The sequence below is a fragment of the Agelaius phoeniceus genome, chromosome 6 (assembly GCF_051311805.1).
Source record: "Agelaius phoeniceus isolate bAgePho1 chromosome 6, bAgePho1.hap1, whole genome shotgun sequence".
Lineage (NCBI taxonomy): Eukaryota > Metazoa > Chordata > Aves > Passeriformes > Icteridae > Agelaius > Agelaius phoeniceus.
Window position 1 is genome coordinate 47,444,633 of NC_135270.1, and position 24,131 is coordinate 47,468,763.

The window sequence follows — 24,131 nt, forward strand, 5'->3', positions numbered from 1 at the left end:
AATTGAAAGAAACAAAGGAAAAGCAACACAGGACATAATTAGCATTTCATGTCATTATGAACAAGGAATTGCCCTGGATATCTGAAACAGTGTCTGGCAGTAGAGTTTGCTTTCCTTTTTACTGGCTGATGAAACAACTCAAAGTTCAGCCTGCACAACTGAACATTCACTATAGTTTTTGTGTCTCCTATTTTAAAGCTTAAATTGAGAAGAAATTTAAAAGGGAAATCTAAGCAAGAAGCACATGGATTGAGTTATAAGAAAACTACTAGCAAGTGTACCAAAAATAAGCACCAGTCACGAGCAATCCTCTTCTTGTCTGACAGCCATTTCTGTACAGCACATCACTGCAGCCTGGCACTTGTCAGCCTGCCAGGGACTAATAGTGAAAGCACCTTCTTCCCTCCAGAACAATTTGTAAAGAAAAGGTGCAATTCACTGCCATAAAGGAGATCATCTAACCTCTTCCTTTGGAAAAGCAAGAATGCAATTTAATGTTAAAAAGGGCCTATATTTTTTATTATTTAAAGCAAGGACTCTGGCTGCTAGCCAGGCCACAAGTAATTTCATAGAGAAAGTGTGCTGTTGGATTTTATGCTTCCAGTATTTAACCGTAAAGCACATATGATAATACATTATTAAGACTTTTTTAATATCAATTTACTTATAAAAAAGAACTATACTATGATAAGATTCTTATGAGTTTCTGTGCCATCTGTATTAAGATTAAACAGAGTGAATACTGAGTGCTTCCTACCCTGGACTTTTTATAAAGAGTGGCATAAAAAGAGGAAAAAAAGTTTAAAGTATGTCTAAAATTTTTCTTTCAAGTAGTAATATTCAAATTGTTTATATTTCCTCTTTAGGAAAAAGGCATCCCTTAACATATTGCAGCAATTACTTCTCTGAAGAAAACACACACATATACAAAGCAATGACCAATCAGGCATCTTTCAGGGACATTGCATTCATGCTAATACTCTAACCCACAAAGCCCTAAATACTTCTTTAGTACTGCACAATTAGCTGTCATCTGAAAAATTGGTGGCTCTTTTTGTTAAAAAACATTTAGTAAACTTTAATAAACTAAACATCATTTAAAGATCTTGTGTACTAAGAAGTTTTTTCCCACCTTCCTTCAAATTTTACTCAAGTATTTCCATACTAGAACTAACTTCTCTGTACCCTTGTCCTAACAGGTTCAGATCTTTATGTTCACATGACAATTCTAAAACCTACAGTAATTTCACCTACAACTGGTAAAGATACAAAGTGGCTTGTGAGAAATTGAGGGTAAAAAGTATGTCTTAGAGTCTCCTTGAGGCTTTATAGATCCTATGAAGCCAGTTTATTTGAAGGTTCCCTGCTGGTTTTGTCACCAGCTCTGCTCCCTTGTCTCTGTCTTATCTGCATTTGGCTTTCTTTGGTCTAAGGTCAGGACCCACAGCCAAACACAAACATATCCTCACTTTCACTTACAATTCACTGTGTTGCAGCTTCCTTCAAATGCTCAGATAAAGTTGCAGCAATTTCTCATTTAAAATTTTACTGATCTTTCATGTACAAAAATACCTTTGCTCTTTCTGGGTAACTTCTATACCTGCTGTTATAGCATGTCATTTGAGACTCAAGAAAAAAAAAATCCCTCCAAATAACACAAGCAGCAAAGAATATCTATTTTGAAATGGAAATCATGAGGCCTGGAAAATTAATATATCACCAAAATAGATCCTGGCTACTCACTTTCATTTGTTTAACTTTGTTCTGAAGCTTGTTTATACTAAAAATGCCAAGTGTGAAACAGGGACTGTCTTTGCAAGACCTAGAATTCACTAGTTAAATTGATTAACATCTGGAATCACAATCACATTGCAAAGTGTGACAGAAGGTCTTAACCATGACAAAATATTCCTAAACCAAAAAGGTATAACCTCCCACTCAAGCTTCCTATAATGGCACTTGCCCAGAATCTAGTTTCTTCTCATCATGCTTACATCCTATCTGCAACAACCATGCTGCAGATTCAATGTTTCAATCTCAAATAGAAAACCTACCAAGAGCTTTGAACAAAAACAATTTACCCCAGAAGTTAAGTTATGTCACAAAAACCTTTCTTTTCCAAGCCATACCTACAGTTAAACTTTTGTGAATAACGTATTCAGTTTATTCTCTTCAGGCTTTTTGTAAATGTTACATGAGAGTCCACATGAACTCACCCATTAAATACCATTTAGAAATCCCACACACCCTATGGAAATGAGCATGTCATGACTTCTTCAGTTCTTTCCTTGGTCATTTCCACATAAATTCTTCACAACGCAGTGTAATGGACATAAACTAATATGTGGGACTCTATCAGTACCTAGATGGCATGGCAGCTTTGAGAAAAACAAATCACTTTGCTATGTACATCAATTTCCCTTTTGAAAATGAGTAATAGAATGGACTGTCATCCTTCATGGAACATGTACACATCAACTCACAAAACCACTATTGGCAGGATTTCTTTTTATGCCATAAAAGAGAATGTTACTCAGTAGTTTTACATTCATCCCATTTCAAACATTTCAATATTTACATAAAGAAAAAAATGCTTTAATTGCAATGCTCATGCAGGAGAAAAGATGAAAACCCCCATGACTCAACTTTACATGCACACAAAGAGCTGGAAGTAAGAACATTAGTGGTGTGACACACAGAGAACTGTAAGAAAAGCAATTACATAATACAAAGAGGCAGCACCTTCTGCAGGACCAATACATCCTTGAAGTGATGCATTTGATAAGACAGATTGGCAGATTTAACCAAAATTCACAATTTTTTTCATCTAAAATTCATTAAGAGTCTGAGATATTTCTTTTCACAATCACAAATTACAAAGCTATCTTATCTTTTGCTACAAAGTTGTGCATGGAGATGACAGTAGTCAAGTAAGGACAGCATCATTCACAAAGCATCCTCTCAGCTCTTTGAAAAAGATTTTCTGTGCTTAGTCACTGTCAAACATTGGCTTATGTATCTTCTTATTTTTTTCTCCTTCACCAAATTGATCTCCTATAATACCCCCAAAAAATTTATGCAAAAGTAAAGTAATCAATGAAAAATACAATTGAATGCTATGAACACAACTTTATAAGGTAACTGGTTAGAGAAAAAAAATATTAATTCATATCCTGATTAGAACAGCAGGTTTTTTTATTGATCTATATTCTTCAATCATTCTTATTTAGTCTGCTTTTAATAACTTCATTATTTCAAAGTGTACTCTTCATTTATTTTACAAGCAAAACTTGTACCACAAAAAAAAGTAGTAGCTTATTATGAGTCACAACAGTAGCTTCAGCATTGTGATCTGGATCAGCATACTTCTTTAGGAACAGCAGTGCTATAATACAATGTACTGGCAGTTGGCCATTGTGTTACACAAGACCTGCCTAATATATCTTTATTTGCAGTCCTCTAGAAATGAATACTGCCTCTTTAATTATTAAATGCAAGTGTTAGTTGAGTGCATTCAGGTCTCGTAAGATTACAGCCCTTAGGGTGACTGAATGGGCAAACAGCTTCAGCCTTGCTTTACACACTGATGGACAAAACATGTATGCCTTGTGCTAAAGGAAAAGGTGATTTTAGTCCTTCAGAATTAATAGAACTGCACAGTCAATACTACTTACAAACTGAAAAAAGGGAGTAAACCCCATGAAAGTAAGCATCTGATGGATTGCCTTTGGATAGATCAAACCACAAATTACAATCCAAAGTAAGAAGCAAAACAAGAGATACATAAGGCAGAAATTGTAAGAAAGTCAAAGGATTTCTGATAACCTTCAAACTGTAAATCAGGTTGACAGGATTTCAAAAGATAAAAAATACTAAATAAGACGCTACACCTCTAAAATCATGTTCCTGTTCAACAGAAATTGGAAGTCAAGTCAATAATACAAAAAGGCCTTGGCTTTTTTCACTAGAAAAAAAAAAATGAATTGAGCAAGATATCGAAGATGAGATTTTCAGCCCCTAAAATTATATTAACATACTATAGGCATCTAGGAAAACTGCTCCTTACTTAGACAGCTTTAACTTTCATTAATTATTGACACCATACAAAGGACTCCAATATCTTTTTTCTTCTTTTTCATGGTTCTGCTCCTTCTCATACAAATGGTAGAAACTCCTTTCCCTGAGGATACAGGAGCTTGGAAATGGAAAACTTGGGCTTCACATAATGGAATCTGTGCTGACTTCATCATTCTTTCAGTTTGCCTTCATTCTTGAGTAGGTTCTTACTAACTTAGAGCTTTGCAAAGAACAAGAACAAGTAATTTAATGTTAACTGGGAGGTACTGTTTACAGTATAGGTCTGAAGAAGTTCAACTCAATGACACCCAAACCTGTAAAAACAGCCAATCAGTTATTCAAATGTTTCAAGGAAGTAAGACTCAAACTTCTGTAGGACACAGATTTCCTGGCACTTCCAGTTACAGGCTTACATATGAGTGTTTTCAAAACCCTGGTCTTATGTCAGCTATTTAACATGTGAATTTTGCTAGTGTGCAAAGATTTATTTGCTACATTTTGCTTGGAATGAATATATTTGACATGAAACCGGTCTAAAGACCAGGTGTCAAAATCAATTTAAGATCAGATTATAGTAAATTCAGTGACAAAATAAAGTGCTATTTATAAAGATATAAGTGAAGAACCATTTAAGAGAAATTAAATGGAGTTAAAATGTAATGGCTGAAAAACTATGTTGATTTTACCCTGTCACCTGAACTCCTCCGGCAGCATTAGTGTACACTTTGTATTTAAACACCATGGAGACTGATCTTACAGCTGCTTTAAATTGGCATCAGTTCAATTCACAGAAAGGCTCTTGAATTGAAACAGCAGAATGTAGATTTTCACTGCTCTAATGCCTCCTCTAAATCATTCCAATATGCCCTACCTGCATCATAACACACTCTGATATTTAGGCAATGGTTTCCTTCATGTGAATTTTCAGGGAATGTTTTGGTTGTAATTAGTTAAAGGCTTTCTGAAATTAAGTTATTAAAAATTGTCCAGATAATAGGAGATTCTCTGGCAGGGACAGTCTTGTTAGGCAAAAGATGCCAGCACTGGAAATAATTTACATCTGTAAATGCTACAAAGCAGCTTTGACCGATAATCTGTTTCACTGAACACCTATAATTCTCTGTAACATCCATGAGAACATGAGTATGTCTGTAGCTTTACATCTTTTGGGATGAATAAAACAGTCTAACAGTCTTCTCTGATGAAACTCTTAAAACCCATGCAGTATTTAATGAAAAGCAGCTGAAAGGCCAGATTTCCCTGACACTGTTGAAACATAATCTATTCAACCATGGTTTATCAGCTGTGAAGATTATCAGAATAATACAGCACAAACATGCTCATCAGGAAGAGAAAGCCAATTTACAGTGAGTAGGTGAACAGGGCTCAGGAACTTGGTCACAGTATGGAGAGGCTGCATGGGGCCAGACAAAGGTGTCTGGTTTAGGATGAGGATGAGGAAGATGAGAAGATACAAACAGTTGGAGAGGAGACTCTGTTCTTGAGAGAGAAGATGAGGAAGTATCAGAGGCTAAAAAGCGAAACAAAGAGAATGGTAAGGGGGTGTGGAGGGGGACAGGAAAGAAAAAAGATCCAACAGGGTTTAATGGACTCATGGATGCCAAAACCGCAAAGCATTTGTTTCACTGCTCGGTAAGATCAAAATGGCTCCTACATAAAATAAACAGCACTTCTGAAAGTAACAACAAACATACCCCTTTACTTATATGTGCTCTTCTTTCATACTAAATTCGATTTAAAAAGCAAATAAAATATTTATGTCCTTATGTTCCACGGCATAAATTAAAAAAATATATATATTTATGGGGGGAAAAGGCCAAAATCTAAAACTCACATAATATTGTTTCTTCCTATGATAAACTAGGTGGACTGCAACCAAACTGAACAGAAAGGTTTTAAAAAGATTGATTGGAATTTATCTTTAACAAATAGTCAATCAGTCTGTAGAGATTTGCATATTTTTGTCTGTCTTAGAATATGAAATGTGGCTGTGTCCCTGTGAGATTGACTGATTCATCAAAGCTCTTTTTCCCCCCTGCCCCTACATTTATTTCCTTCATTGATATACACAAATATAACTGCATGCCACTCATGGCAAGCCAACTGAAACAGACAAGCATGAAGTAAATGTGACACAGTTATTGATCAGGACATTAGAATTGTAATTGTAATTGTCTAGCATTGTAAGAAATCCACAATACATTCTTTTGATACTTTAAAGGCTACACAAATTTAAACTTGAATCACTTAATCATTATAGGATTGGCAAGAGCTCCATATAAAGCAACTTTTCAATCCCTTTTTTTTAAGGGTCAACTTCTACTTAATTGATAGATTTTAAAAGAAGAATTTACACCAATTGCACCTGGATTTTTTGGAAGGATTTTACATAAACTGAAAATTTTAATTTTAGCTCTCATTTCTTGGTACTTGGATGACTGAATTCAGACTAGACAGGCAAGGGAGATCATCATCATCATCATCATGAATGGCAAGCAAAGTTATGAATGGGAAAATTTCCAAATGTTTACATGGATCCAGACATACAAATGGATTCACAAAGTAGCATTACACGAGGAGGGGATCAAACATTTCCATCCGGAGAAGATTTTCAGCCAGAACTTTCTTGCATTTTAACATTTGTTACTTATTTGCCAAATTCCTTCTGCATTTCTAAACACTGTGGATCCACAGATTTTGCAGGTGAGCCCTGTCAGCCCTACGAAGGTCCAATATCTTGACCATCTATTGTTTCTATCATTTATCTGTTGTGAATTTTATTTTATTGACAGTCTGCTTAAGCTTTCTCAAACATTATGGCAAGCTTGACTGTTTTTATTCTTGCAGTACCATAATCTTTTAATTCCTGCAAAAGGTTTATATAATATTCTGATGAAGAATTCTGGACAAATACTGGATGTGGAGCTTTTTTGTAGATGTAATTACATAGATTCAGTAGATAACAAAGTTCTATCCTTGCCAGGAATTGAGTACTGGTAATGCAACAAGGTTTCTTCTGCTAAAATTAAGAATTAACAATTAAAAAAACTCACCAACAACCAAAATCAACTCTAACTCCCCTTAAAAAACACCCAAAAACTTAAGGGACATCTACCCACTGATCCTCCACAATTACCTTTTATAAGATAAATAATCAAAAACGGATCCCATATTTTTAATTTTCCATCTTGTTCTCCTTGACAATAGAGTTAAGTTCTAACAATACAGCTGAGATTCAGAAAAAAAATCAATTTGGACCTGCTAGAAAAATCAGAATGTATGCAGAGATCCTATTTGGATCAGGATATTGGCTGCAGGATTTGAATTTGGGGCAAACTTCTTGGAAAGCTCACTGTTTTGAATGAGGGTTTATTTTTACTTAAAAGCATTGAGGACTATGCAATCTTTAAAGTGCACCAATCCACTGTGCTCTCAAGTATGGCAGGCATAAAATGGGATACCCTGAAGGTATAAATCAACAGCTGTATGTCCTCACTGGAAAAGAAACAAACAAAAACCACCACTAACCACAATAAACTTTTCACAATACCCATCCCCAACAAGCACTTTTTGAAGGCATAAAACTTTATCTATAGTTATGTCTATCTATATATATGAAACCCATAAAACATAGTTATGCTCTTAAAAATGAAACAATCAGCTAGACTAGAATATGGAATGATCACCATAGCATGACACAATGTTATCTTACCCCTTTTAATTATACAAATATAAGAAGACAGGAGATTCCATGTTAATTACTCCAAATCATATTGCTAGTCTTGAAATCAAGTGACCCGATCTTTGCAATTAAAACTGCTTGCACTATAGCAAGCAAAGAACACAACTTTATATTCAAATTGAACATTTAATCCAATTTTAATTTACAGAAGTTAAATAATTAAATTGGATTTTTCTCTACTGCACTATTGTGATATTAGACATACAGTACACTTTTCAATGTGTCTTAATTTATGGGTCAAGTGTAGTCAAATTCATAGGCTGTCATATTTTCCCAGAAGGTGTTTGTGTCAAATAGTGGTTGAGCAGAAATACCCCCCTGAAGGGTCCCAGGAAAAGCTTTCTGTCATTTTAAAACCCAGAAAAAAGAAAACTCATAATATTTAGAACACAAGTAAGACATGGCAAAAGTGTTTGGAATTAGCAGCATCATGAGAATTCCTTCTGCAATCTCTGCAGAATGTGTGGCTCATGTACTTTTTGATTGCATAACTTCTAAGGTATATTAGTTTGCATTGGGATAACTGAATATATTAATACAGGCAAATTATATATTGTCAGTATTTACTGACATGTAACAATTCTAGATTTTATGTACCATACCTGTACGCCACAATTTTTTATATGTAGGTAAAAATACCACATTATGTTTGATTTACAACAAATACATTTTGCTTATAATGTCAAAGAATGACCACAGTAAGCCTAACCACCCATGTAATTATATTTTAACATCTATTTGAGATTTTAATTAATTAAAAACAATGTATTTTATTCTTCTGAGATTCAAATTTCTCTGAATTTTTAAAAAAATTAGCTTTTAAACAAAAATGTGCAAATATCAAATGAACGAAAAAGCACAGCATTTTGGCAAGTAGGCTAGTTCAGCATACTAATTTTTAGCCCTTGCATAAGGAAATACTACAAAACTCAGCAAGATCCATACCATAGATATTTTAATTTATAGAGAACATGGTCAGCAAGTACTTCATAAGTTAAAAAGAAGGAAAAGAAATCTTATATCACACAATGTCTATTTCCATTTACATGACAATAATTAAAATATAACTTCATTCTGCAAAATCAAAAAAATAACTAATGCAAAATCTAGCTATGGCCAGATCACTTAACCTATTTTATTGTTCATATTGTTTCATTTCTTACCTGTTTCAGGATCACTGAAATCTGGTAATGTAATTGTATTGAGCTGTCGTCTGTCAGCAATAGCTCTGTCTAACAAGCTGCTCCCACGTCCAGAATCACTGTAATGAAGTACAGAAATTGTAAGCTATTAAAATACAAAATTATATACTGATATACAAGTTTCATGCTGCCCTACTCCCACAAAGGTTCTTGCTATAAAAGTTACTGCTATGACCAAATTTAGTAGCAAGCACCACTAACCACTCACAGAGCGTTAAGCCAGTTGCATTAAAACAGAATTAAGCTGAGCAAAATTAAATCCTTATTTATTTCAGCAGTTCTTCTTTCATAATTAATACAACCAAAAAGAGAATAGTGGCTTTTAATTTAATTCATAACTAACACCTCTACAGAAAGAATCTATTGTACCTTGAATACGATATGGGGTAAAGGTTTCACAGAAAGCTGAGAAGGCAGGTATAAGTTTGAAAATCCACACTTTCTCTGGAATGAATAGAAACACTAAAGCCAGGACATCCAATTTTAGGTAATGATGTTATAAAGGGCTGGTTTAGTTTTGTGGTTTTGTTGGGTTTTTTTTAATATATGCACATATTCATATTAACTGCCTAATGTTCAACTTGACTCTAACAGCATAGCAGAAACATTTTGAACACTTCTAACATCTCAGGAGCATAAACAGTAGCTGTGATTTTTACTGACTGCACCTGTGGGCAAATGCACTTCTACTTTAGCAGTAAATCAGTATCTGCCCCTCAGGCTTCTTGTAGATATGCCTCCTGGAAAACTAACTGCTCCTAGAACTACTATTAAAAATTCAGCACAAGAACTGGGACTGAAGAACTAAGTGTTTTTTCTCCTTCAGATGAGGCAAGCATTGAGACACATTGTCAGCAAAGTGTAAGGAAGCACATATGGGCATTCCCTCTTTAACATTCTATGGTTAATACAGTAATTTCATTTTTAGGATTGTTAAGTCTAGTACTATTCATTATCAATAAATATTTTCTTTAAAACCTCGTTAAAAAACCAAACCACCCCACAAACTTAAAAGTAATTAAGCTTTAAAGCAGTTGAACTGTTAGCCCAACTTAGCAGAGTGCAATCTTTTGTCTGATTCTCCTAAAGAGAAAGAACTGTACAAAATTCCTTTAAATTTTTACAAGTTTAAAGTAAAGCCTGAGAAACTTTAATCTAAACTGCAAGCCTGGAATTCAGCACATCTCTCCATCTGCCTTGATTTTACAACTGCCTCCTTCTGAATTTGGATTGAATTAATGGCAAGAAATCTCCCAATAGTTCTTAATAGCTGCAAAAGTCAGTGAAACAACATTCCCTCTTTTTAGAGCTGTTACTAAAACGGTAGAATTAAAATTTTACATTACCATGACATTATTGCATTATTTCCTTACAAAATGACATCATTGTAGAAATCCTCAGGAAACAGAGGGGAACTTTCTGGGCCATGCATTATCAGCTATAGTTGTAACATCACTTGGTGTAAATTTTCTGTGGTAATCACTTCCTCAATCCACATGCAACCACATGCCAAATGTTGATGACAAGTAGAGCCAGACCTACTGTCAGGATCTTCTAAGCACAGCACTGGCACTGTGGTTTGTTCCTTTTTCAAATGCAAACCATGAAGTGGAAAAGAATTCAACTATTTTCTAATGCATTTTAAGCAGCAGACTAATGGCAGACACTTACATCTTCCAAGACTTGCACCACAAAATAATTTGAAAATTCATATTGAGTCTAATGAGAAAAAAGTTCGTATTTCAATTAAAGACAAAAGTTCTATATTGACTGAACAAAGGTAATTCACAGGATTGCATTTGGCCCTTTTTAAGGTATGTCTAGGTATTTGTGATTTATTTTTATTATTAAAATATTATTGAGGATACTAAACCCATGTTCCCACTAAATCTGATTCACTGCAGAAGAAATATTTAATATAAACCACAGCTTATCAAAAAAGTAAATTCTTATCTTATTAGGAAAACGATACACCAAATTAGTTTTCAGTCTAAATCATAATAGAAAAAGATATTTCAAGTAAGCATAAAAGATACTTAAATATTTGAAGAACAATGTTATAAAAAGGTTTAAAATTATTAAAAGACCTTTTATTACTGGCTCAAAGAACTTCTTTTAAAAGGCTTCCATTATTACCAGCAGGAGACATAATTTTCAAATGATGCTTTGCAACAAAATTAAGTCTGTGCTAAAACTACAAAGTTTGAAAAATTATAATTTTCACAACAATCCTACATCATCATTCTTCAGCACAAGAGGAGTGCAGCTGGGTGAACAGAACTTCCCAGTCACATTTCAGGTCTCAGTGATAACAGGTATCCCTGGGTGGATGGATCTGGATCACTGTGATATAATATGTAGGTACTCAGTCCTTCCATTTCCCACAGACCAGTCAAAGGAAGACTCCAACTCTGTATCCTCATTCACTGCTTGATGTAACTCTAAATGTGTGATTTGGGAAACCTGGCTCCTTCTATCATGACACTTATCCACAGCTCCTGTTCATTCCATTCTGAATTTGATTTTAATGCACTACCATAACTTCAAGAAAAGACTTAGATGTCAAGATAAAAAAAAAATCAGTATGAAAAAAAAAATCACATGAAAAGAAATCCTCACTAATTTTTCCACTTAGATGTTCTTGAAGGAGAATGGTGCCAAGGAGAGTTATCAAGCACTGCTGTTTGAAGCTGACACAGCCAAGAGTAAGTTTTCACAGTCCCTGCTGATGTCTGAAGGAGGCATTACTTAAAGTGTGTTTCACATAGCACAGTAGCTCTTAGCACAAGAACAAGAACAACAAGGCAGTAATGACAAGTTATGATTAGAGCCCTGACATGTGTAAAGGATATAACAACAGAGATGGAAGGTGAAAAGTTGTGTTGGAGTACATGCAAAGCCAGTCTGAAATTAGGCTTGCACAGAAACTGTAGCTATTCTGCAAAGTGCAGTATTCTGATACTAAACTCTTAACCCTGCCTGCCCACACACACAACCAGCTAACTAAAATAAAGCACCACCCACTAGGTTAGAAGAGAAATTTTCTCCCTGGCCCCTACTCCACATTCAGTCACTTTGAATTGAAAAGATTCAGCTCAAGCCTGTCTGGTTGCTGACATATTTGCTTTCTGTAACCTGAGGGATGCTCCCTGCTCCACAATGCAGTGTCAGGGTCTCAATATGCTGTGATTGACTCAGATGCCCTCCCAGGCTTTTCCTGCCACACCCTCCAAATTTTGCTGCTCTGAATGCTCACTATCTCCCTCCCTAAGCAGAGAAGCAGTTTGCCCTCTTCTGCCATTAGGTCAACTCTCTCAATCTTCTAAAAGAGATCCATGTGTTTACATGGACTCAAAGTACAGCAACAACTGAATGCCCATCACACTCCTACACAGGTATCTGGTGCCACCTGGTACAAAGCTCTTCTGCTGTAGCATGTCTTCTCCAGAGGCTGTCAACCCTTCAAACAACCAGAGAGCAGGAAATTCTGCTTGTCTCCTTCACCAGGTATTTGATAAACATATTGAATAATACCAGCATGGATTTCTGCTAGGTACCCTTCTCATTTGTTCCACAGCTTATCTAAATATACATGGCAAAGGACTTTCACAAAAGCATTTTGGAAACCCTAACAGGACTATAACAACTTATGTTTATATATTTATTAATGCCTTTGAAGAACCTAAAGAGGTTCATAAGCAAGACCTCCCTTGAAAAAAACAGCCATGCTGACTATGCAAGCACATAATTTCTATCCATGTGACCACTGATGCTTCCATAGTTCTAATTAATGTCTTGTCTTCTTACATATCATTCAGTGAAAACCCTTGAACTAAATTCCTATTACAGCAATCTCTCCACTAGCCAATATAAAAGACTAAAACCCTGATCAGGAAACAAAACAAGACCATACCAGTACACTGAGAATTGGATAACTCATTCAAGTTACCCAACCTATATAACCAGTCCTTATCATTGCAGAATTTAGTAGCTTTGGCATTTACTTCATAGAACCCTGGGTAGTTCCACATGACCATCAACTGGTGTCTTTGAACCTGTCTCTAGATTTCCAGAGCATTCATTTGTTTATATGAAACACCAAAACAAGTAAATGCAGGACTTCTGACCTAATATTGCCCTGAAAAGCTACTAAGCAAGGTAGTGAGCAGACCAGCACTCTACAGCATCTTACCTTGGGTTAGTTAGATTGTAGCAGGATTTCCAAATCTGGAGCATGTGTTTACAGGTAAGGAGTGCTTCATCTGGGCCTCTGCATAGGGACTCCAATTTGACTTTTGTAAACAGCAATCTAGTGAAAAGGAAAAACAAGTTAAAAGAGATTCCAATTCAAGAAAAACATTTTTAAAGACAGCATCATACCAAACTGGAGAAAACTAAACTTCAAATAAAATAATAATTAAAGTTTAATGAAGTAATTGCAATAAATGTCTAATGCCATCAAAGTAACAGTGCTTTTTACAAGATGCCTTTTTCAACTGGACAGAAGCAATAGGTGACAGGATTTTTATTTTATTAAAAAAAAAGTTATAAAACAATGCAGCTTATTGAAATTAACAGTACCACAGGATTACGCAGGATGTATCAAGTTGTAGGCTCTCCATCAAGATTAACCTAGATAGCTTCCTAGTTATTTAAAGAGTCTAAATACAATGTGACAATAAAGGAGCTAGTCCATTGGTAGGCACATTTAGAGGAGTCACAGCACCTAGGAACAGATAATACTAGAAAAATACTCATTTAAAGGCAATTTTTAGCAAAATCACAGATTAAAGAGCACAAAGCATACATAGGAGGAGAGCATGCATATAAAACTGTTAGCCTACTTTCTGTTTTAAAACCCAGGTGTACTTTGGCATTTTATTCCACTGCAACCTTAATCATACTAAGTGAAAAATTTATATGATTGCTCATATGGTTTGCGTGGGAAGACTGAGAAGGGTGTAGAGGGGGGGATGTGTGAAAGCTCAGAAGTTTCTTATCCCAAAGACAAACTTGGAGGCTGCTAATAGTAACTGAAAAGTGCAGAGAGTTTTCTCAAGAATAAGAAATGACATCAAGTTATAGTAGTTAAATCTTCAGCACTGCACTGAAAATCCTTGGCAGAAACTACCCAGCATGTAAATCCAAAAATGAATCACACAACCTGAAGTGTGCAACGTGTGCATTGTGGGACTGAGGAAGAAACCAAAGGCAGTTTGCTGTGTTAGTCAAGAAAATGAGCACCTGCCAGGTACATAAGGTCATAAGAAGTCTCCCTTGATATCTTGTAAGAATGTAGAGCAGTGTAATCACTCTGTAATGTAGAGCAGTCATACTGGCTTAGCTTTCTTCCTATCAGTAAATTGGATTTGAGTTTAAAGGGTATATATGGATCATTTAAAGTTGCATTTCATTTGGCAGAGATGTCCTCTCTAGATACTCATGTAACAGAGACTGTATCACTGAAAGAAAATCATGTCCAGGTCTGTCCATCATTTTACTGACAAGAGAAGGAAATATGACAAATTCCTTCACACTCCCCTCATCGAGTCTACCCTTAACACATGCATATGCAAGCCTCACCCAAAGAGCAAGACCTAGGCATCAAAACCTGAAACCAAAATCACAGGAATCTGTCTCATACAATCCCTTTCCTGCTTCTCTGTAAGATAGTACATTTGACATTTTGAAGAGCCTAGAGAAGCTCAATTTCTTAAAATTTGTGATCATAAAGTATTTTACAAAAGTTATGGAACATAATCAGTTCAGAAGCACTGAATTTGGAAGTCATTCTACAGTCAACAATCATAATATATACCTTATTATGTACAGTTTACAGATAGACTGAATCTCCATAAACAGTATTCAAGCATTTAAGAATTTTAGAGATTTTGTAGCAGAGGGAAGGCACAGGGTCAGCAAAATGCTAAGATTCAACAAGAAAAATTTAAAAGGAAAAATGAAGCAAAGAATAGAAAGGGAGGGGATTTGGTTATTAAGAAATTACTTAAAAGCACATGTACAGCATAACATGAATCAGTGCAACAAAAATATTGGAACATGGGCTACTAGTGGAGGATTCAACTTCAAGACAGCAGAAGACAAATATACTTGTAAGAATGAAAGCAACACATCAGTTTGGTGCTTTTGGATGCACGTGTTGCAACATCATTCCTGTTTCTTGTGCATTATGGCAGTCAACAGGACAGGGTGTTCACACACTTTCCAAAATACAAACAACAAAGTATATGATGGAAAAATATTCACAATTCTAATAAAGAAAGGCTAGGACATTGTATCAAATAAATAAAGTACACTGGTGTAGGATTATCCACACTATAGAAAAATTAATCTTGTGAGTAGAAAAGGTTGCATTTATAAAGCCACATAGAGCAGCTTCCCTAGACCCAATTAATATTTGGACTATAAATTTTAGAAGAAATAAGACACCTCAGAAAACTGAAGCATGATGTTAATAATAAAATTAAAACCTGCCAACTACGCATACCTGACAAATGGGGGAAGGAAGGGAAGAGGAAGGAGGCAACAGAAAGAAGGAACACCATGTGACAAAGATATCTCCCATATTACCTTAATTTTATCAAGTTCCCTTAAAACATGGCTGAGGTATAAGCAGCTCAGGGACAAGTATTACCAGGAAGGTTTTAGAAACCAAGAGGTAGGTTATCTGAAAAAAGATTTTCTGAAAGGTCAACTTCAAGCATCTGTGAAAACAGCTCTTCTGGAATACAGCTGGCATTACAGACACAGAGAATTTTAAACCTTACAAGAAGTTTTGATACACTACTAAAATTATGAAGAATAGATAAAAACTACCAAGTGATAGGATGATAAAAATTAAGCTGTATATTTTATGAACATCATTATCTGTTTGTGCCTGTTTGACAATCAGAAGTTGAAATTACTGGCACGTGGTGGGATAGCACTCCATTAAGAATAAAAGTACTGAAGAAAAAACAATATTCAAAAAATAAATTAAGAGTAGAACAATGTGTGTCAGAGATGTAGGATAAATACAACAGACAAAAACAGAAATCTGCTTGGGTCAAATCCTTTGGGGAAGGGAAGTAGGTAAAACAGGTTCTTTCAAAGACAGACTAATAGGCCATTGTTCCAGCATCAGTGTTTTCTATGGATGCAGATCTTTAACATAGCTAAAATAAAGTGAATTGTATCATTTTAGGAGACTAATTACCCAGACATAAAATAAAGAACAAATCATACTCTTAAGTGGAAAGACTTAGTTATTCTTGGAGCTAATAGCTGATCAATTTATGAAATAGCTACTGAAGCAGCAAATCACTCCATTACTTGAAGACTGTTCTCACTAACTAATGAGGATATTATAAAACACCTGCTCATAACCTATCCATATATTACTGGATTTTTATTTAAATAAAGAATGAAAAATTCCAAACAGGTTTAGAATTAGGTCTTTGAATGTCAGTGACAAATAACTTGATAGCAAAGGTTAGCAAAGACATCCAAGATGCAGCAGAAGCCTAGTGTTTAACACAAGGGTGCTCAAACATTTAAGGATCTGTGTCTCAAGTTGAATGGGTAAAACTCCATGTGTGACAAGCCAATCATTGATAAGATGTGGAAGTAAGACATCAGAAATGTGCAGAGATCCTGTCAAGAATAGCAGGGGACAGGCAGGGGACAAAAGAGCAACACAAAAAGCTGCATCTTATGTACAGTAGTAAAAAGCAAAGCTAAACTACACTTAAACAGTAGTACACTAAAATTATAGTATTTTAAGGCTTTTTTGTATCAAAGTAGAAAAAAGGAGAAAATGTGTTTACTAAATGGGGATGAATATTATGAATATTCAGGAATGAGCCCCCAACCTTCAGCATAATCTTTACCTATGTTGTCTGAGATGAAAACTATGACAAATGGGGAACAGGAACACTTTAAGAATGACTAAAGTTAAGGCAGTCAAAAATAATCCATTTCTCAGAATTATGGAAACAATGATGCATAGGATTGTCCTTTTCAGAGCAAAACTTCAAAGAAAATATCACTTCTCGAATGAGTGGGGAACAGCATCTATATTGCCAATTATTTTGTTAGGAGAGAAGAAGCATTAAACAACCTGTGTAACCATTTTTCCAAACCAGAGCTGCCTGTCAGCTGGGCTCATCAAGGTAAGACAGCTGTGAAGAGGCCAGGTGCAATTCAGGGACTACTCATTGGAACAGAAGGAGAAAGACACAGTGGCATTGTACAATATCCCAGTGAGACCACACCTGGAATGTTATATGTAATTCTCATTGGAACAGCTAAAAAACCCACACACTTGAGGAATTTCAAATTGGGGCAGCTGCAGAGAAAGGCTGTAAGAGTGATCCATTTACTGGAAACTACAGAGTCCAAAAAAATACTTCATTTAGTCAGTCTAGCAGAAAAAAAAGGCCAAGAAGAAGTACAAATTCTTTCTATAAATACAGATGAGAGAAGCAGCAGGAAGGGAAAAGAGCAATTTATCTAGAGGAAATTGTTTCCACAAAAACAAGTATATCTAAAGGCCATTCAGACTACTAAAACACTAAGGGTGGGAATCAGGTCTCCTAATTTATAATTATGTTGTAGAAAAGACTGCTTCCTTACAGTTTGTTTTCACCACAGAAGAGGTGGTGAAATAACCTAACTTCTTAAAATACAACTGGTAAGTTCATGAAAAGTATTACAGATAGGACTACTATAATAATGGGGCCTTGTGCCATCTAAGGTTCTTGCTACTGCTTTATTGCCTAATCAGTGCAAATCTAATCTATTAATCCATGATCTGAAGCTTTCTTTACCATCCAACCAGTGTAATTTGTAGCAAAGAACTTATGAGTCTCCAAAATAGAATTGTTGTTTTAATTCTCATCCAGCCCATTTCACTTTTTGAAAATGCTGCAACCACCCCAATTTTCTTCCATAGCAACTCTTTTACAATGTCAGGAGATCAAGAGAAGTTAATTGGTCCAATACTGGCTTAAGCTATTGAAGGTATTTCTAATCTGTTGAATGAAACAAAAATTTGAAGTATGGAAGACTGAGCTCTGCTATGTGACAAGTAACACTACTAATACTGAGAACTCTTGGTTATGTCAGTGAATACATGCTGCTCACCTCAAGCATCATTTTAAAACCTGCTGCTTTGCTTTTGGGATCAAGTCAGCCATTTCCACAAGCTGCTGTGCACTGTAAGAGCACAATGGCTTGGATCAGCCATAGTTGGATATCTGCATTTAATTCACTACTGCATGGATGAGACCTGCCTTACATTCTGTGATCCTTTCTTCAAATCAAGCAATGTGACACACTGTGATGCTTCCCCAGACCTGCCTGCTACAGCCCTGTCACTCAGTGCAGTAGAAATCAGGAATCTCCCTAAAGTCCCTCAGACTAAGCAACATCCTACAGGAAACTTATAGTTCCACTAGACCTCTTTTGAAGAGTCCATATCCCCATATCCTTATAAAAATTGATCAGAATGCTCTATTTTCACTTAGTGTTGGAAGCAAATTTCATTATTATTCTCTTGTTATAAAAATTATTGACATTGTTCAGAGCTTGAAGAAAATAAGAAAGATTTGTACATAACACTTTAAAGTATGTGCATTGAAAATTATAGTGCAAAGCATCAAAAGCCCTGTTGGGAAAACTAAGAACCACCCTAGAAAAATAAAATTTAAAAGAATGCATCAAATCTCCTTGCTTAGAATGCAGGATTAAAAACACAACTACTTTGGTTTATGTTTAACCTACTTGGAGTAAACTTAGTAAGTTTTAAGAGAACCGTTTTAAATAATTGAAGAGTTTGCTGAGAGTAACTTCAGCTAACAGTATTTTTTACATGACAATCAATTATTTAAAATGTTAGGAAATAATTAATATACTGGCAGTCCCATAAATATGGGTACAAGCAACAAACAAACCACACAAAATATCAAACAACAGCCTGATCTCCCAGAAAACCACATCAACTTATACAATAGCTAAACTAGAATAATAAACTTTAAATATAATCAATTCTGATATATAGCCTGCTACTTATGAGAGCATAAAGGAAAGGTGGCAAATATCAGTTCTGTGTGGAGTTATATAATACTGCATTTTTCACTTTTAAGTGCTTATTTGATATATTCCACAACTTCAAATCCTCCAATGCTCGAAGAATTCAAAAGAAGTTCTGGCTTTAAAACCAAGCACTATATTAAAAATGCAAAGAAAACCCCCTTAAAAAAACCAACCCCCACAAAAACTATCAAACAAACAACACCCCCACAAAACCCCCTCACCAAGTCTTATCTCATGACTTGTAAAATCCTAGACTAACTAGTTTGACAATAATTCTGTACTAAGAAAAAACCACAAAAAGGATGATGCAGAATGTAATGCTAAAGATACTGAACTCTGAAAATAAACTCTTTTTTAACAGACAATGTAGACTTCAGATTATCTGAATTTAAGGAAAAAAATAAATATGGTGATGTAGAACTTACATTCACCTGCATACTTCATACAGTTTGATGTCATTTCTGTAACAAACTGTGATAGTGTCACCTGCTTGTGCAAATTAAGGCAGGTTAACTTTGAGAGCCCACAGAATAACTGAAGTGGGAAAGCAGTACACAAAATACACAAAATTAAGGTGGAACAAATATTATTCAAAATTGATTATTTGCAAGAACATAAATCTATTGACCTTTCTAGATAAAGTGTTAGCAAGTTGCTCCTTGCACTCAACAATTACATACATAGGAAAACTTCTGATGATTGACAGGAACCGTAAGAAATGAGGAAGTAGGAGGGAAGCCAAATCTTGGCATGGTCAGTTTTCTCTGTGTCAGTACATGCTGTGAGCAAGTGTCCTTCTAAAATCCTTGTAATTACTCATAAATGAATAGTTTAGAAGAAAAAAGCTAAAATGAGAAGAAAATCCTGAAGTTCCCAGTGTTTATGTCATTCACAATCCAGATTTTGGCAATAGTTTACTGTCTGGAGGTTGATAGCTTCTTTTAGAAGGAGAAGGTAGAGCTGACTGCCTTAAAATTCTTTACTTGAGAATTTCAAATGTAATAAACCCCCTAATGAAAAGATCCTTATAAAACACAGTAGGAAACTTCATGAAGAAACTGTTCAGCAGCATGGCTTAAAAGCTGTCAGGCCAAATTTCTTTTTAAAAATTAAATATATAGGTATTGGAAAAAATGCGTGTGCCTTTGCAATCTATATGTGGAAACACATCATAAAAATAACAAACCAAGAGGCAAATAAGAATGCCAGCAAACTGGTAGTTGAATCAAAGTCCCCAATGAAGCAATTATGTTCAAAGTAATTAACACAACCCTTCCCAAGAGATGTGATGCAGGTGCTTCTCTGTGTAATGATGTAATAAATGTTATTGAAATATTTTGTGCAGTTCTGGCTCACATGATGTAAAAATGGCTACAGTGCAAGGCAGAAGTGAAAGGCTGGAGAACATGCCCTTAGAAACATAAGAAAGGATGTTGGGAGGTGGTCTTATTACAAAAGCTACCATCAAGAGAATGGAGTCACCAGGACTGCAGATGGATTAGCAAACTATGATATAAAAACCAATGGCTGGAAAGAAACCAAGAATGGATCAATTGAAATTGGAAACAAAAATGTAGTCTTAATGTAGAGTGCAACTCCAACATTGCAACAAGCTACCACAGGCTACAATGGCTTCTCCAGGTTTTGATGTGCTCTTATCAGGACTGAAATTCTCTGGAAGGGAGGCTTTAGCTAAACCTATATTAATATAAAAAGTAAAGCAAATGTAGGAACTTCTAATATATAGACAGTCAGGGGGTTTAAGATTTAATCCTCCTGGCCTCAAACTATTAATTCAAGCATCCTGTTTTGACAGCTCTCCCTTTAACACTTGCTGTAGAAAGCTTACAGCTGGCTCCATGTTAGTCCACTCCCAAATACCTGCCTCATCAGCAAAACACAAAATGACACAATTGTAAAAATTTAACCTACAGGGAGAATGACAAATGAAACTGGACAGACTATGAAAGATATATAGATTTATAAAGGATGTATTTATGCTTTCAGTGATCTTAGATGCAACCATGATTATCAAACTACAGGAAGAAACTTATAGAGGTGTCTTCTGCAATTGCAAAGTGAGCTGCTGCACAGTCAGTCTACTCCATGTTGAGTGTTCAAGGAAAGTTCTATTATCAGGAAAGACATAAATATAAAGAGTTCATTATAAAAAATGAAAAATCATCATTTTTAAGTACCTTGAAATCACTAAATGCCCAACACTGGCAACAGGAGGTCAAGCAAACAAATCTAGTTTTTTAAAATCTCCAGGAAAGATTTAGCTTAATAAAAAAATAAATGTCCTGAACTGTTTCTCAGTCAATCACCAAACCTTCTCCAACCCTGGCTGCACAGATCCCAAGTACTGGGAAGCCCATATACACACAGAAACATGGATGAAGTAAAAATAGGTTGCTCAGATTGTTATTTGAAGCATGACTCTCAAAAAAGCATAAGAAGCAACAAAACCAGCCCTCAAGCCCCAAAATAACACAATTTTGTGAAAATCATGAATAGGTTTGTTTGGTATCCATTGGATGGCCTTCCTTGCACCCTATTATTCCCCATATATTTGTTCCCGAAGCAGTCAGACCTGTGATTTTTGGTGCAGTGTATGTATACTGTATTCCATATTATGAACTCCATGTCCTTAAGAAAATGTAGATCTCTAAACTATAATGAAGATAGCTTCTGACTAAAGCCAGAACAAATTAGTTATACTTGAAAACTTTTTGTTTGCCTGCCTTGAATTCCCTGCAGCATCCAGCTCATGACCCAAACTGGGATTCTTTCAATCAAGTTTCAAAGAATCTACAGCCTAGCAAACATAATTCAGGGGTAAGACCCTGAGGCCAATGACCAATTTGTTATATAAAGTAATATCTACCTATCAACAATGTCTTTTTTAATGGACCATTCAGTAAAAGCATATAACAACAACCAAAGGGGAAGAGGGATGGGGGAGTGAGATAGAAGAGCCCAGGATAAAAAGGAAAAACGCAAGCAATGATACTGTGCTTCATGACTTACAGAAAAATAATTCCTGAGAACTAATTCATTTAACTCCCAATATAAACAGGATCAAAATTGAATAAATTTGAAAATTCCTGTTGTCAAATATTGACAAGAATGCATACACAAACCTGTAAGGCATGATTTTGGCAAACATAGAACATCACTACTTCTTGTCCAATCTTATCACCCTTTCCTTAAATAATTCCCAGTGCTCTATTTATCAAGGGAAAAAAACCTACAAAAGCACAAGTTTTTCCAGCACCACACTCTGCAGTGCAACTACAACTGACCTTGGGAAAGCAGAACAGGGTGGTCTGTTTCCTTCAGTTGATAAATATCTTCCTGTCCCACAAAACATTTTGTGTATATGTATAATCCAAGACTGCCTGTACCAATCAGCTCTTTTTTATGCCCACCTGGACATTTCCAAGAAGGAAACAAGTTTTTTACTCACTGAACTGAGAGGAATGTTAAAAGGCCCTGTGATTCTGGGAAATCTAATGTAGCTCAAAAGAGCCCTTGAGGGTCAGGAAGGAAAGATTTAATAGTTTTCAGAGGAATGACATATTGGCCTGATGCTTCTGTGAAATATTCTTGGAAGAAAAAAAATTTCCATCACACTTCAAGAAATGTAAATGTTTAAACTGTGAACTAAGTCTTCAGTTGTCCTCAAACCTGTTACCATATGCCTTTCTTTTTTGAGTGTACTTAACATTAAAATAACATGCTTGCACTCCTCAAATAACCCATCTGCTGTTCCCTACTTCTGCTACTTTAAAAGCTTGTCAGCTGCTATCCATTGCAGTTCCAATTTTTAGCATAAAATTAGCAATTTACTATTTATTTTGCCTAATTACACTAATTGTAGGCATTATATTTGTATTTAAGTGCCCCAGCATTTGAAATGTTAAGGGAACCCCAAACAGTTAAGATTAAGAAAACAATATCCCAAGTACTTCACTAGGAAACCTGACTCCATCTCTCTTGGCTGAGATTAATTATTTTTAAAATGATATATCTATATATGTAATAATTATGAATTAAAAACAGAAGTGTTGTTTCAAGATTTCCCATCATTCAATACACCACAAAGATATAAATTCCATGTAACAAGCAGATAAAAGAAAGAGGGACTATTGTAAATAAGGCTGCTCAGGTAATTGCACATGCAGGATATATATTGTATATATCACAAGCCCAATATGAACCAATGCAATAACCACCACTATCTTGCATCACTCTAAACACATCCTCAGACTGGAATATACACCTCTGGGACTCAAATAAAACTCAAGGAAAACCCAAGCAACTGAGACCTGAAGTACTTTAGCAGTTGAGGATATATTGTGGCTCCTTCCTGCCCAGTCTCACATTCAGAGCAGCACGTCCTGGCTTCTGTTTCAGGAGGAGAAAGGGATCATCTCACTCAGCTTCCCACATAGTTTGATGGTTAGGACTCTGAGCTGCATCATTTGTGGGTTAAAATCCTGCCAAGCTGGAGAACTGAATTTCCTATTTCTACTACTGGGACAAGTTCCTAATGAAAGGAGAAAACCCTTAACTTTCAGTGAATTCAAACAAAGTAGCACCTGACTGGGATTACCTATTCAGGTTTATTAGTGCTGGCACCTTATTCCCACCCATCTCAGTATTGATACTGAGTACAGTATTCATACTTTTCAGTATCTTAACTTGTTCAATAATCTTTTGTCTAAAGATCTTTTTGTCCCTAGATTAAAGCATGCTCGGATTGCAGGAGGCTTCAAAGAGTAGCCACCATTTAAAAGGAGATTGATTATTTTCACACAGCTGATTTCTTTATAAATAGAGTGGCCACAACATAGCAATTTAAGCCTACAAGAAGTTTGAAAAAATAGTGCTATAAATATTCAGCAAATAACTTTCTTTTTAGTATCTCTGAAAAAAATTGCTACATATCTATTTCACTTTTACAGGTTTCTTTGATTTTTGTCAATAGT

The 24,131-nt window shown here is 35.4% G+C and overlaps 1 protein-coding gene across 1 annotated transcript in view; it reads right to left on the reverse strand.

Annotated features, from left to right (window-relative positions):
• Positions 1 to 24,131, reverse strand: part of TTC7B (tetratricopeptide repeat domain 7B) — a 118,483-nt gene that overhangs the window by 30,547 nt on the left and 63,805 nt on the right. The window contains exons 16-17 of the mRNA XM_054635132.2: positions 13,235 to 13,351; positions 9,004 to 9,101 (exon numbers count right to left, since the gene is read on the reverse strand). Coding sequence (XP_054491107.2) covers positions 9,004 to 9,101; positions 13,235 to 13,351 — 215 coding nt within the window. The remainder of the gene's footprint in view (positions 1 to 9,003; positions 9,102 to 13,234; positions 13,352 to 24,131) is intronic.